Here is a 14979-nt window from a genome sequence, read left to right on the forward strand (position 1 = left end):
ACAAAGATGCTGCTGGTACACAGTATTCAGTTATTATGCACCAGACTGGTCCAGCTTCCACTTCTTGAAATCAAAGATCCGGCCCTCAGAGATAAACCTCAAGATTTTTTCCAACGAAAGCTCTTTCAACTGAAAGGACAGATGACGTTAATCAAAGAAGTTCAATGGCTGTCTTGTTGTAAATATTTGGCAAGATTCTGTTAACTCAGGGAGGAATGCCGCATGTTTTAGATCGAATCTGAATCACCACTTCATCATTTCCTTGACCAGCGCTTCCAGGTTTTACCGGGCTATTTTGCCGACATATTTTGACAGGCTCAATGAACTTAGCCTTTCTTTGCAAAGTAAGAAATGTAACATTTTCATTATCCATGAAAAACTACAGATCTTTGCCAAAAAAATGTTTTGCTATGGAGTAGCAATATGCTGCAAGATAGTGTAACTACATCCCTGACATTGTCTTCTGTTATTATGAACTGTGAAATGTCGGTCCTAGAATTTAAAGATGTAATTCTGGAGCATTTGTTTCAGCTATGCACAAAATTCAGCGAATATTTTCCTGGAACGAGAGGCAAATGAATTGCAGGATTTCGCCTGGGTTTGAAATCCGTTTTCAGAGGACTTTGTAGCAAAGCCCAATATTGCTGTAAGTTTAAAAAGGAATTTGATCGACGGTGCTGGTGACTCTGTTTTGAAAGACAATTTTGAAGTCAGGCCTCTTGATCAGTTCTGGCTCTCAATTCAAAAAGGTTTCCCTGAATTGTCCCTTGTCCACTTTGCCTCAACGTATCTTTGTGAAGTGGGATTTTCTTCACTTATTTACATCAAAAACAAGTTATCAAAGCTGCTTGAATGTAGAGACTGATTTGTGATTGAAACTTTCCAAAATCGAACCAAAATTTCACAAAATGTGCGCTAGCAAACCAGCTCACCCTATTCACTTAGGTGAGGGTGAGTCATCAAGTATTCTTTTATGTTCAAATTTACTCAGTTGTATAATACTGCTACTGTGCTATTCATGTTGCTTTCTGTCTGAAACAATACGCTATGTTAGTTGAGAAAATAAAATCCTCTTGTTCTATGCAAAAATACGGGGGTGAAATTGGTCTTCACCAGTTGCGCGAAAAGGGCTCATTTCAAATTGGCCGCCCATTTTACACCGTGCCTGACCATTGACTTCAAAGGGAAAGAAAATTCGACACAGTATCATATGGGCTGCCGATTCGCCATCACCCATTTTGCCCTACTGCTGCCCAAGACCGATTTCACCCCCTCTATCTCTACAGGTTAAGATTCACCAGATAGGCTGTGGCAGAGTTGTGCTGCATGCTCCAAACTGACTGCAGCCTAACCTCCCCACTACAGATATGGCACTGTCAGTGGCTATCAAGGTCACTTCAGCCCTAAACTTGTAGGCCTGAGGCTGGCACAAGGAACATCAGCAACATCAGTCAATCTGCAGTGCATAGATGTATCAAACAGGTGACTGAAGCCTTGTTTGCCAGAGCAAGCAATTACAATACTTTCCCGATGGGCTTAGAATCATAGAATCATAGCTTGTGAGGCACTTTTTCCAAATGACAGGATTCCCTAAAAGCCAGGGCATCATTGATGGCACCCTTGAGACCTGTGAAACCCTGACTAACCTTAATGCTGGACATATTTTGAAAACACGTTTAAAACAGTGTGTCACGCTTTACATAGTACTAACTGAAAGAATGCCAGGGAGGTCAACAGCTAGCTTGGCTATATCTACCATGATGCCACCAACCCTACCTGAAACTGCCTTCACCGGCTCCGGGTCAGCAGGAAGCCAGATGCAGAACTGTGCCATCCGCTGCAAAGACAGTTGCAGCCAATCTGCACCAAAGGGCTGACAGTCAGTGCCAGCCAAGGTTACCTTTTTCTGCCTCTGCCTCCTTTCAGGAAGGCTGTATTGATGTCTTTTAGGAAGGGTGCCCTGGAGTGGCACAGGACAATCCTCCTCACAAACAGCTCCATTTCAGCAGCTATAAAGCCTGGAGGCAGGAAACAGTGTGTATAGTCCAGTGGCATAATACTCCAACTCACTGCTTGACAATGCTTCAGCCAGTGGATTTAGCAGCTGTGTTTCTGACCCAGAAGCATTGGAAAATGCTGAAATATTTATTAAAAATATTTTTAAAGACTAACAACATTTTTGCCCTCATATAGGGCCACTTACCTTTAAGCTGTGCATACCTTTAAAGTTTCTCATTAACACTTGTCATCAGCCTTTTAAAGGCTATTGACATGCTGTTCGCACTCCCCCCTCCCTTCCTCCTTTCCCCTTTCCCCTCCCCCAAGCAAGTTCCCAATGCACTGGATGCTTACCAGTCTTAATATAATCAGGCTGATCCTGGAAATTCCTATGGGTCACCACTTAGTGAAATATGGTGGGTGCTAATCTCAGTGCAAAGACCATCTACTGGGCTGAGTATGGACCCAAAGTTGGTGCTTTTAGCTCTGAACCATTGGTGAAGCTCCCAGCAAAATCTTTTTAAAAACTACTATTTATAGATTTTGGACTTCTGGCAACCTCCATACTTACCAAGAAGTCCATTGAACAAGATTAAAATTGCTGTTCAATCACTTAAGTAACTGCTTCTTATAAGTACATTAAATCTTTCTTACATTTGATGTTTTTAAAATAAAAATAAGTTTATAGATGCAAAATGACTCTTGCTAAAGCACTAACAATTTAAACACAGGAAGACATTTTGTTCGATTAATGTTCGGATATACTGGGCAAGCTCTTGGTGAAAGAAAGCCAGTTTTATACTTAAATTAACGTATATCTGTGACCATAACATTTTCAATATATATATTGGGGTAGAGTTTCCGCTTTGGGTCCAATCGGGAAATTGCGCCCAAAATTGCGCTGGTTAGGTTACAGTTCAAGTTTCCGCTAAAATGTATTTGCATAATCACAAACGCAAAATCTTCCATGAGCCAGTGCAATTGGGCAGCGTAATAGAGTGTAATGTTTATTTTCTTTTCTTTGCATTAAAAAATGTTCATTGATGTATTTAAGAGTGGTAACCTGTGCAGTTTTATTAATACAGCTGAAAATTGGTTTATCACAAAAAAATAACATTTTACTGAGGGTGTCCAGTCCTTCACCTGAAAATGACTTTAAAAAACTGTACTGAAACATTTACTAGTTTCATTGGTATAGACTAGTCAGTTTCTTAGTAAATTAAATATTTTTTGATGTGTAAATACTTTTAAAACATGCCTACTAGTGCCTGTGCGCCTAAGACAACGAGTACAATTTGAAGAGCCTTCCCGAACCAGCGCGATTGGCGGAAACTCGCAATTCTGACCTGGGGTCGTGGCCAGCTTGTGGGCAGGGCCTGATCCGGGCAGATTGAATCCTAAGCAAATGCAAAAGATCGCGGAAAACCCTAAGGTAAGCGGTTTTGGGCATAACTCACTTACGTTTAAAATTCCCCAATCTTTTGCGCTGGTTTAGCCAATTCCGCCCGGATTGCGCTGATATTACTGGTGGAAACGAACGGAAGCTCCACCCTGTTGTTTCTCCTGGCCACGATTGTTATGCTTCTGTGCACTCCACTCCATTAGAGTAGCCTCCTTACCCTGCTGGATTTGGTGAGGTCATTCATTTAAATAATTTCCCAACACTCACTGTGCATTTCCTCGGTGCACAGGGAGTGCGATGACAACAGGTGATTGGGGAATGAAAAATGCAACAACTCTTAAAGGGCTGCTGCCCTTAGAATTGTGCAATTTAATTTTGAATGGATCAAAGGTGATGTCTGGATCAGCTAGAAGAACTGCTTTCTTTACTGAAAATATAAATATTTGGGGTTTAGGGGAACTCTGCTAACTGTGCAGTGAACATGGCAGAAGTAGCTAGCTATGTCAATGCAGCCTCCTACATCCATAAGTCATGGAAGCAACTGAGAAAGAAGTTTTTTGGATTGAGGAAGAGTGCCAAGATTGGGTTGACTAAAGTGTGCCCACTCAAAGGAAAGTAATGCCTGCACTATGCACACAACAAGTACTGAACCCATAGCATGATGGTACCTCAGCAATGCAGCCTAGAAAGTGCTCCTTGCATCTGACCAGCACCACCCCACCCTCCCACCGCCTATCATGTCTGTAAAGCTGAAACTCCAAATTGGCGACTGCAGAAGGGAAAGGCTGCCTTTGCCTCACATAACCGTTCCTTGTTTTGTCACCGAATCACATGGCTCCTCAAATATTTGTATGCTCTGTACTCATCCTTTGCACACTAGTTGGAATGCTGGCTGGTAATTGGGCTGCCCTTCATGTTGAACCCTATTACATAAGAACATAAGAAATAGGAGCAGGAGTAGGCCATCCGGCCCCTTGAGCCTGCTCCACCATTCAACACGATCAGGGCTGATCTTCTACCTCAACGCCATTTTCCTGTACTATCCCCATACCCCTTGATGCCTTTAATATCTAGAAATCTATCGATCTCTGCTTTGAATGTACTCAGTGACTGAGCCTCCACAGCCCTCTGGGGTTCAGAATCCAAAGATTCACCACCCTCTGAGTGAAGAAATTTCTCCTCATCTCAGTCCTAAATCGCCTACCCTTTATCCTGAGACTGTGACCCCAGGTTCTAGACTCCCCAACCAGGGGAAACATCCTCCCTGCATTTACCCTGTTGAGCCCTGTAAGAATTTTATATGTTTCAATGAGATCACCTCTCATTCTTCTAAACTCTAAAAAATACAGATATAGTCTACTCAATCTGTCCTTATACGACAATCCCGCCATCCCAGGAATCAGTCTGGTGAACCTTCGTTGCACTCCCTCTATGGCAAATATATCCTTTCTTAGGTAAGGAGACCAAAATTGTACACAATACTCCAGGTGCGGTCTCACCAAGGCCCTATATAATTGCAGTAAGACATCTTTACTCCTGTACTCAAATCCTCTTGTAATAAGGGCCAACATACCATTTGCCTTCCTAATTGCTTGCTGCACCTGCATGTTAGCTTTCAGTGACTCATGTACAAGGACACCCAGGTCCCTTTGAACATCAACATTTCCCAATCTCTCACCATTTAAAAAATACTCTGCATTTGTGTTTTTCCACATTACATTCCATCTGCCATGTTTTAGCCGACTCACTTAGCCTGTCTATATCCCCTTGAAGCCTCTTTGCATCCTCCTCACAACTCACATTCCCACCTAGTTTTGTGTCATCAGCAAACTTGGAAATATTGCATTTGGTCCCCTCATCCAAATCATTGCTATAGATTGTGAATAGCTGGGGTCCAAGCACCGATCCCTGCAGAACCCCACTAGTCACAGTCTGCCAACCTGAAAAAGATTAGTTTATTCCTACTCTCTGTTTTCTGTCTGTTAACCAATTCTCAACCCATGCCAGTATATTACCCCCAATTCCATGTGCTCTAACTTTGTTCACCAACCTCCTGTGTGGAACCTTATCGAAAGCCTTCTAAAAATCCAAATACACCACATCCACTGGTTCCCCCTTATCTATTCTACTAGTTACATCCTCAAAGAACTCCAATAGGTTTGTCAAACATGATTTCCCTTTCTTAAATCCATGTTGACTCTGCCAAATCCTATTATTATTTTCTAAGTGTCCTATTATCACAACCTTTATAATAGATTCTAGCATTTTCTTTACTACTGATGTCAGGCTAAACAGGTCTGTAGTTCCCTGTTTTCTCTCTCCCTCTCTCCCTCCTTTCTTAATAGTTGGATTACATTTGTTACCCTCCAATATTGCTAAAAGCATAGTTTGTTTAGTTTGTTTTCAAAGGAGAAGGCTGTTCACAACCATCGAGAGAGAACCTCCACTGATGGCAGACCTGCTCAGCTGTGCTACCTCACTGGCCATGAGGAACTAGCCCTTCAAATTATTGGGGTGAAGGGCATAGAGGGAGTGTACAGGGGAGAACTTGGTGGCTTTGTGGCAGCCTAAAAAGTTAAGTGTACTCTTCAACTTTCTTCTTGCTAATCCTTTACACTCACTTAGTGAGTTGTATGCAGGCGGATCTGCCCATCAGCAGCATGGCACTGAATTGGCCTTGTTACTGTGTGCACAGCCATTTGCCACATACCCCTTTGTTAACGCATGTTTCTGTTCTCTTCATGTAGGCAGCTCCCAAAAGGATTCAGTTGGCACCAGGGATGAACAGGAAGCTAGCCCATCATATGAGCACCCATCATACAAGCACCATCATAGATGCATCCACCTCGAAGAAACTGGACAGAGAGTTAGAAGGGAGCACCAATGTGTAGAAGCAAGTGGAGGTGGCATCAAACGAGCAGCAAGAAGAGGAAGAGAGGGCTGGGTCTGGGACCATCTCTCCTGTTTGCCTGCTGCTTGAAATAATGTTGGCACCATGTACTAGATGAAGGCATCACAGCTAGGGTATCATGCATTCATCTGAATTATTCTGTTCTGACATCATTTGCATGTTGATGGAATGAAAGCCCTTCCGATTCATTTATGCCACAGGGTTATTGTTTGAAGCCTCGATGGGTACATGTGTGCCACCTGTGAGGCCCTACACTTCAGGGAAGTGTGCTACCTGGTAAAAGTGTTTTGCTCTTTTATGCCAAAAGTATTCCTCTGGCAAACAAGGCATTGGTGGACTAAAGTCTGAGGAATGTGGCGAATGTCACTAGTGGCGGCTTGAAAGAGTTTGGTGGCATAAATGTTGTAACTTTCATCACAACAGGCAGGGATGTCTCTGTGCTAGAAATTGTTCCTAGGTCAGGCTCTGGTCAATGGCATAACTTAGTCACAGCTGCCCTGGTGAAGCAGAGACAGCAAAGACAGTTCTCTTCCGACAATGGCTAAGTAGTTCAGCCTGGGATGGAGAATGCAGTTCCTGCCTAATTGGCTGTGGGTGCCAGACATCTGAGGTGCAAGCACACCTGCCATCCTTCCCTCTGCTTGAACTCATCTTCCTCTCCTAAATCCAATACGTTCATTGGCAGGTCCACTGGAAAGCCTATGCTGAGCAGGATGGTTGGAGCTGAGGTTGGCAGCTGGGGGGCAGTAGCAATACTGGAGGTCTGTGCAAAAGGAGCCCTGTGTTGCAAAAAGGCAGCAGCAAAAAGTGGGTGAAAAATAAGCAAAATCTAAGTTCTGCAAAACTAGTCAGCCCCCACTTTAAGAATGGATGCACCTTGGAAACCCAGAAGCACATGTTTTAAACAGGTGAGTAGGGCAAAAAAAATTGTCAAACAATTTCTGCCATGGAATCGGTTGTGCAGTGTTGCCTGTGCTCAGGTGTCTGCCCAATCCTGCACTGCTTGCTGCTGGCTGTGAGGGGCCACAAAATGAACATTTATCAATGACCATTAAAATCCTGTGGGTGGTGCTACTGAGCTATTGCAAATCTCTGTTCTCAGATGTTGTGCCAGGAAAAACTGAGTTGCACTGCAGACCTATAAGTATATTTTTTCCATGCTGAAGAGGTAATTTTTCAACTTGTTTTTCTCCCAGCAGGGAGCATCACACACCAGGAGCACGCATCAGAAATTCAGGCACATGACAGGAAAATCATTACTGGCACTCCTGACGTACCGCTACCCCGCTGGGAGGGCTAAGTTGGAAAATTAGCTCTATAATATCTGGATTAATAACTCTGTAAATGCCACAACAGTGAAAACTATATGCATGTTAAAATGTTACAGGATCTACAACTTTTTTTTACATTGTTCTTATAAAGTGTTTTGTCTTTAATGTTGCTTTTCAATATCAATTGTTTTTATATTTATTGATGTTGCTGAGAATGAAACAAACAAGCTCTCTTTTACTTTGGCAAACATTGATAAAAACAAAAAGATAGACAGAAAATGCATAAGCAATTGAATTAGAAATTATGATTACAATCTATTCAAAATAATCAATCAGAAAAGAAAGAAAGAGCTGCATTGAAATAGCAACCTTCATGACATCCTAAAGTGCCTCCAGCCAATGGATTACTTTTGAAATACAGTCACTGTTTTGTAGGCAGCAGCCAATTTGCACTCAGCCGATCACTTAAACAGCAATGAAATGAATGACCAGTTAATCTGTTCTGGAGGTGTTTGTTGAGGGATAAATATTGGCCATGACACCAGATGAATTCCCGGTCTTCTTCAGAAAAGTGCCATTGGATCTTTTACATCCATCTGAACAAGATGTCAGGGCCTCATTTTAACATCTCAGCTGAACGACAACAACAACTTGCATTTATATAGCACCTTGAAAATAGAAAAATGTTCCAAGGTGCTTCACAGAGGCGTAATCATGCAAAAATGGATGCCGAGCCAAAGAATGAGATATTGGGGGAGTGAATTGGTCAAAGATGTGGGTTTAAGGAGGGTCTTCAAGGAGGATAGGGCAATTGAGAGGTTTAGGGAGGCAATTCCAGAATATGGGGCCTAGATGGCTAAAAGCACAGCCACCAATGGTGGAGTAAAGGGAGGATGGATGTTGAAGGGCTGGAGGAGGTCATACAGATAGGGCAAGTCCATGAAGTGATTTAAATACGAGGATGAGAATTTTAAATGGGGGATGTTGACAGCCAATGTAGATCAGCAAGGATAGGACTGATGGGTGAGTGGGATTTGGTGTGGGATAGGATACGAGCAGCACAGTTTTGGATGAACTGAATTTTACAGAGCATGGATGATAGTTGGCCGGACAGGAGAGCATTGGAATGGTTGAGCCTGGAGGTGACAAAGGTAGAGGTGAGAGTTTCAGCAGCAGATGGGTGGAGGTGGGCGATGTTATGGAGGTGGAAGTAGGTGGTTTTGTGATGGAGAGGACATGAGATTGGAAGGTCAGCTCAGGGGTGAACAGGAAGACGAGGTTGCGAACAGTCTGGTTCAACCTGAGACAACGGCCGACGAGGGAGATGAAATCAGTGCCGAGGGTACAGAGTTTGTGGCAGGGCCGAAGGTGATGGCTTTTGTGGTTCCAGTGTTTAAGTGGATGGAATTGTCCCACAAGCTGTCTGAGAGGACAGAGGCAGTGGGAAAGGCTGAGAGAGGTGGTGGACAGGATGTCTGACTTTCATTAGAGTCTTTTCAGTGCTGTGGCAGGGTCAGAAACTTGGTTGGAGAGATTTAAACAGAGTTGCAGGAAAGACGGACATGGATTTGAGAGGCTACAACAACATGTTCAAGGCCTTTCGAGAGGAAAGGGAGGTTGAAGATGGAGCAGTAGTTTGCAAGAACAGAAGGGTTTAGGGTGGTTTTTGAGGAGTGTGGTGATGATGGCGCTATTGAAAGGGAGGGGGAACAGTACCTGAGGAGAGGGAATCATTTACAATGTCAGCTAGCATGGAGGCTAGGAAGGGAAGTTGGGCGGTCAGCACTTTATTGGAAATGCGTCAAGGGAGCAGGAGGTTGGTCTCATGGACAAGGTGAGCTTGGAGAGAGGATAGGAGAAAAACGAGAGAAAAATTCAGGATTAGGGCTAGGGAAGAGGCAACGTGAATGGGGGGGTGGGGCATGGAAGCAGCTGAACAGATGGTCTCAGCACCTCCAACAATGGACCACTCATTCAGTTCTACACTGACCTGTCAAATCCTGGAGTGCTATCATAGAGTTAAGCTGAATCATTCCAAATTCAGGTTCCACATATATCACAACTATAAAATAATCCAAATGAATTCAGTGTACAGACTCATTTTACAATTTGGTGCTGTAATGCTGATTATCCATTGAAACATTTGGTTATTTTTGTATTTTACAGGTATAATAGAAAGAAAAGCAATTGACCTATTACAGATCCACATGCTGATGCTCCAAATAGCAGAACTGCAAAAGGAAACTCCCCCACTAAGTCCTGCAAGTAGTGCATCAAGTATTCCAACAGTGAATATCCTGTTAGCTGGTACAGATCTGATCAGGTTCATGAAACCCATAAAAATTGCTCCACCTGTAATAGACGACGAGGCTGAAGCCGAGACGGTGAAAGAATCTGGTAACTACATACTAGTTAACAGTACCAGATGTACTATTTATTGTGATTTAGTGCCATGTACTAAATCTGGTTCATCTTTTTTCCCCCAACAGATTCTGAACTTTTAATTCCCTTGAATTATTATCAATTGCGTGAAATGATTTCGCGTGAATTGGAAGGGACAAAATAAGTAGCAATGGTATCGAATGCAAAAAACCTTCCCGGCAAATTCAACAGGGATATCATGTCCGAACCTGTCTGAAAATAAATAACAAGAAAATGAAACATAAATAAAAGTTTTCCAAATTAATGAAACTACTCAGTTATTTGTGTTTTTTTTTGTTGTTCTGTCATGCCTTTGTGTTAGACTTCAAAACTTTCCTATGTATTATACTTACTTTCCAACATGTCCTTTCAGATCTATTTCCACGGCAGGTGACACTGACACCTGACAATTCCTTCTATGGCCTCTCCCATTTCCCCAAACCATCTCTCTCACCCCCTCTGTTCCATGGGGTGACCGTTACCCCCCTCCCCTCTCCTCCTCCTGCACCCCATCCTCTCCCCCTCTCAAATCAGACCCGCCTCAACCAACCTGACGAGCAGTCCCTTCCTCTGGTCCAGACCTTTTGCTATGCTCCTTCCATGACCAGGAACGGGCTTTAAGTTGTTTAAGCACTTCCTGTGCTTTTTACTATCACAGTTGAAGCACAGAAAGCATTTAAATAACAAAGCCAGTTCCAGGTTATGGCATGAACACATTTTTGAAGTGCTGGGGTGAGATGCTCTAAAGAGCTTCCCAGTGACGGAGCTGCGGAAGCCTCTGTTATTTAAATGGCAAACAGCTCAGTGCTGGGGAAGCCCTTCCTTTTTTTAAAACCTTCCAGAGGAGGCAGGGAAATTAATGAAGATGTCACAGCTGTCGCTTTCTTTTATCCCCTCCCTCCCCCCCCCCCCCTCTGCTCCCAGACCCTCCTGTTCTGAGCGACCCTTTCCTGCTGCCTCCTACAGCCACTTGCCGCATTCACTTCTAACTGCCCAAAGCAACTATGCCTTCCCCCTTCTGCCACTCCTGCCCCTTCGGCCTAAGTGCCTTTATCTACCTCCCTCCCCACTGTTGCGCATCACTCACATAGCCCCCCCCCAAGCACCTGTGACTTTTCTCCCACTGCGGACGCATTCCTGACACAGCCACTGTTGCTGCATTCCTGATGTGACCCAGGAACCGGCATTTTGTTCATAAAATCTTTGCTTTCTTTTACTAAGATAATAAAAGTGCACTACATGCTTTAAGGTACTTTTAAGTCCATTCCCAGCTCACGGCTGTGAATATGGCTGTTGTGCATTTCTCAATGGCACGCTGCAAATCCCTTCCAGTGTTCCCACAGCCCAGGTTTCCCTCCCAGTATTCCCCACATCAGGCAAACGTCCTTCCTCAATGCTTCAACATCCCATAAAAACACCTTCTCATCACTCCACACCCCAGCACCTATTACTGACACCACATTCTTGCTCCCAATACACCACTCCCGGAGCTTGCAGACCCATGAACCCCATTTCCACTATTCCAATACCTAAAAGAAAATCCTCGCCAGTACTTCTACCCAGCCCTCCCCCCCACACTTCTCCCCTACCCTTACAGCACCCTCCCAACACTACTAAAACCAAATCACACCCCCTTCCTCTGTACTTCTACGTGCATCCCACTTACCAACCTGACATATCGTCCATATGGATTCTGGACTTCCGAAGAGGTCACACATAAAATTCAATACATAGCTAAACAAACATAATAATAATTAAGGACACAATTACAATTTTCACAAAAAGTGGACATAATCACATACTATGAACCTGACAATAGTGTTAACACTCCCATAATATCTATCTCTTATTGAAAATCTTGCATTAGGTGCATGCTCCATTGAAACCTACCATGTAAACATTTCCAATGTTTAAATGTCTACTCTTCCCAATAACTATTAGGTTATACCACTAGATGGCACTGTATTATCTTTTCCCGACCAATCACTCAAAATGCTTCCTGAAAAAAATTTCATCCACCTTTTTTGCTCAGTAACTGAAATTTCTAATATTCAAAAATAAAGTATTAAGCAGAATAAAAAGAATCCTATTTCACAATAATCAGATTAACTTCACCCATCAAATTATCTTTTAATACCTGCATTAAAGTTTTAACTTCAAAACTTCAGCCTCTCTCAAAGCCTGGACTTTGGTATTTTTACCTTACAACAGTTAGAGAGTTTTAATTACAGCTGTGTGTTTTAAGCATGTACTGTTTGCAGAATTTCCTCAGCATGAAATCAGTGGTTTCTGAGCATATGCAGTTTGCTGAATTTCCCGGCATGCAATATGTGCAGCAACAGGAGTTGAAGGGTAAAAGTGTGTATCCTCCTACCTGTGAGGATTTAATAGTTCTTTGCTTCTTCCAAAAAGACTTTGAAAAAACTGGAGATGAATTCTCAAAGCTTTTATTTCAGGCAAGTGGAGACATTTATATGAATGTATTAACAATTGCACTTTGGGACTTTTGCGATCTGTATGGCTCACCATGCAGTATCAGATTTCTTAATTGTTTGTCATTCCCATTATTTCCCCATGCTTTGCACCTTAGCCAGGTAGGAGGTGTGTGAGGGTGGACTGCAGTAGCTGGCCATCTTATTTTTTTGGATGGAATGTTGGAGGGAATAAATTACAAAACGAAATAACTTAACTATAGTATATTGTTAAACTAGAGAAATTAAAATAAACTAATGGACGGATAGAAAGCCCAAAGATTTTGGCTATTGCAGTTAAGGAGAAATGTACCTATTTGCCCAGTTAACTACCTTCATGCTGCTTAATAATACTTTTATCTTGGTTTTATGTAATTAATCTATTTCCTTTTTTTAAACTGTAAATGCATGAGCAACCTTGAGGACGCAGGAGAGTTTAAAGAGATTTCAAAAGTTTGTCCATAATGTAAATTCCCCCACCTCTTAAACTAATTTTGAGGAAACTCACCTTCCTATTCTTCTTCCCTTCCCTTCTCCTTCATTATCCATTAGCACCACAAATCCCTGATATTTGAAAATCCACCTTCGGTATCTGGGAGCCAAATGCACTGCACTCATGAGTGAAAGTCGAGTGGCATAGTACATGAGTGTGCCAATCTCACTATGTCATGGACTGCTATGACATGGGTTTATGTCCATGACTTGCTACACATATGAGTGAAAGGCTCAGCCAGGTCATCATGAGGAAGTGAAATGCTTCTCCACAGGAGGTAGTAAACTCTTACGCACCTTTGAATGGTGGCTAATTATAGAGTAATGTTGATAGAGACCTACAATGATGTCGTTAAGTTGTATTGAGCTATCTCGTGGATTGATATATAAATACTATGTGCTGAGAGAAGGAAGGAGACAATTTGAATTATAATAATAGAAGTAATAATTGGATTTCCAACTCATAAGGTCTTAAATTGTAATCCTATCCTAGACTGACGTCAATTTTATGTAAATTGCTCTCATGCCAAAATCAGCAATTATTTTTCACCTGTTCACTCAGCGCTATTTGCTTGTTTAAAATGGGTGCTGCTGGGATTTCCTGCTCTGGCATTTAGAAGTTTGCTTCTTAAAGATGTACTTGACAATTTACTATAGCATTTAAAACTTTTCTTGCTGTAGCTGCGTTATCTTTGGTGCATTACTTGCTGCTGGTGTTTGTTGCTGCGCTTTTGTACAGGCATTTTCCCAATGCTAGGTTGCTGCCAGCCGCTGCTTCATTAGCTACAACCACAGTGTTTAGCATGGGAATTCGACTGGACATTACAATGGCAGTGATGGATTTGGATGATGAAGAGAAGTTCATGCAGAGGGAAGAAAGGCAGGTGCAACTGCACCTTGGGTGTCTGGTTCCCACTTGGCCTTGTTCCAGGAGCCGAATTTTCAGACCTACTTGTAAATGTCAGAGAAGACCTGCCTTTACTGTCTATGCTTCACCAGAATTGTTGCTACCTCCAATCAAGATCTACCATTGGGGACAGCCCTGCCTGTGACAGTGAAAGTTATTATATCACTAGCCGAGTCCTGAAGGACATAGCTTCCAGACTGGGCCTGCGGCAGGTGGTGAGCGAACCAACATGAGGGAAAAACCTACTTGACCTTGTCCTCACCAATCCACCTTTCGCAGATGCATCTGTCCATGACAGTATTGGTAGGAGTGACCACCGCACAGTCCTCATGGAGACTGAGGACACCATCCAACGTGTTGTGTGGCACTATCACCGTGCTAAATGGGATAGATTCAGAACAGATTTAGCAGCTCAAAACTGGGCATCCATGAGGCACTGTGGGCCATCAGCAGTAGCAGAATTGTATTCCAGCACAATCTGCAACCTCATGGCCTGGCATATTCCTCACTCTACCATTACCAACAAGCCAGGGGGTCATCCCTGGTTCAATGAGGAGTGTAGAAGAGCATGCCAGGAGCAGCACCAGACATACCTAAAAATGAGGTGCCAACCTGGTGAAGCTACAACTCAGGACTACATGCATGCTAAACAGCGGAAGCAACATGCTATAGACAGAACTAAGCGGTTCCACAACCAACGGATCAGATCAAAGCTCTGCAGTCCTGCCACATCCAGTCATGAATGGTGGTGGACAATTAAACAACTAACGGGAGGAGGAGGCTCTGTAAACATCCCCATCCTCAATGATGGTGGAGTCCAGCACGTGAGTGCGAAAGACAAGGCTGAAGCGTTTGCAACCATCTTCAGCCAGAAGTGCCGAGCGGATGATCCATCTTGGCCTCCTCCCGATATCCCCACCATCACAGAAGCCAGTCTTCAGCAAATTTGATTCACTCCACGTGATATCAAGAAACGGCCGAGTGCACTGGATACAGCAAAGGCTATGGGCCCCAACAACATCCTGGCTGTAGTGCTGAAGTCTTGTGCTCCAGAACTAGCTGTGCCTCTCGCCAAACTGTTCCAGTACAGCTACAACACTGGCAAT

General features: G+C 43.2%; 1 protein-coding gene across 1 annotated transcript in view; it reads left to right on the forward strand.

The window, feature by feature from the left end:
* LOC137342314 (coiled-coil domain-containing protein 63-like) overlaps window positions 1-10273 on the forward strand; it is a 49801-nt gene extending 39528 nt beyond the window's left edge. The window contains exons 10-11 of the mRNA XM_068006254.1: window positions 9749-9979; window positions 10072-10273. Of these exons, the coding sequence (XP_067862355.1) occupies window positions 9749-9979; window positions 10072-10148 (308 nt within the window). The 3' untranslated portion in view covers window positions 10149-10273. The remainder of the gene's footprint in view (window positions 1-9748; window positions 9980-10071) is intronic.
* The last annotated feature ends 4706 nt before the right edge of the window (window positions 10274-14979 follow it).

Source organism: Heptranchias perlo, chromosome 25 (assembly GCF_035084215.1).
Source record: "Heptranchias perlo isolate sHepPer1 chromosome 25, sHepPer1.hap1, whole genome shotgun sequence".
In the NCBI taxonomy this organism is placed as follows: Eukaryota; Metazoa; Chordata; class Chondrichthyes; order Hexanchiformes; family Hexanchidae; genus Heptranchias; species Heptranchias perlo.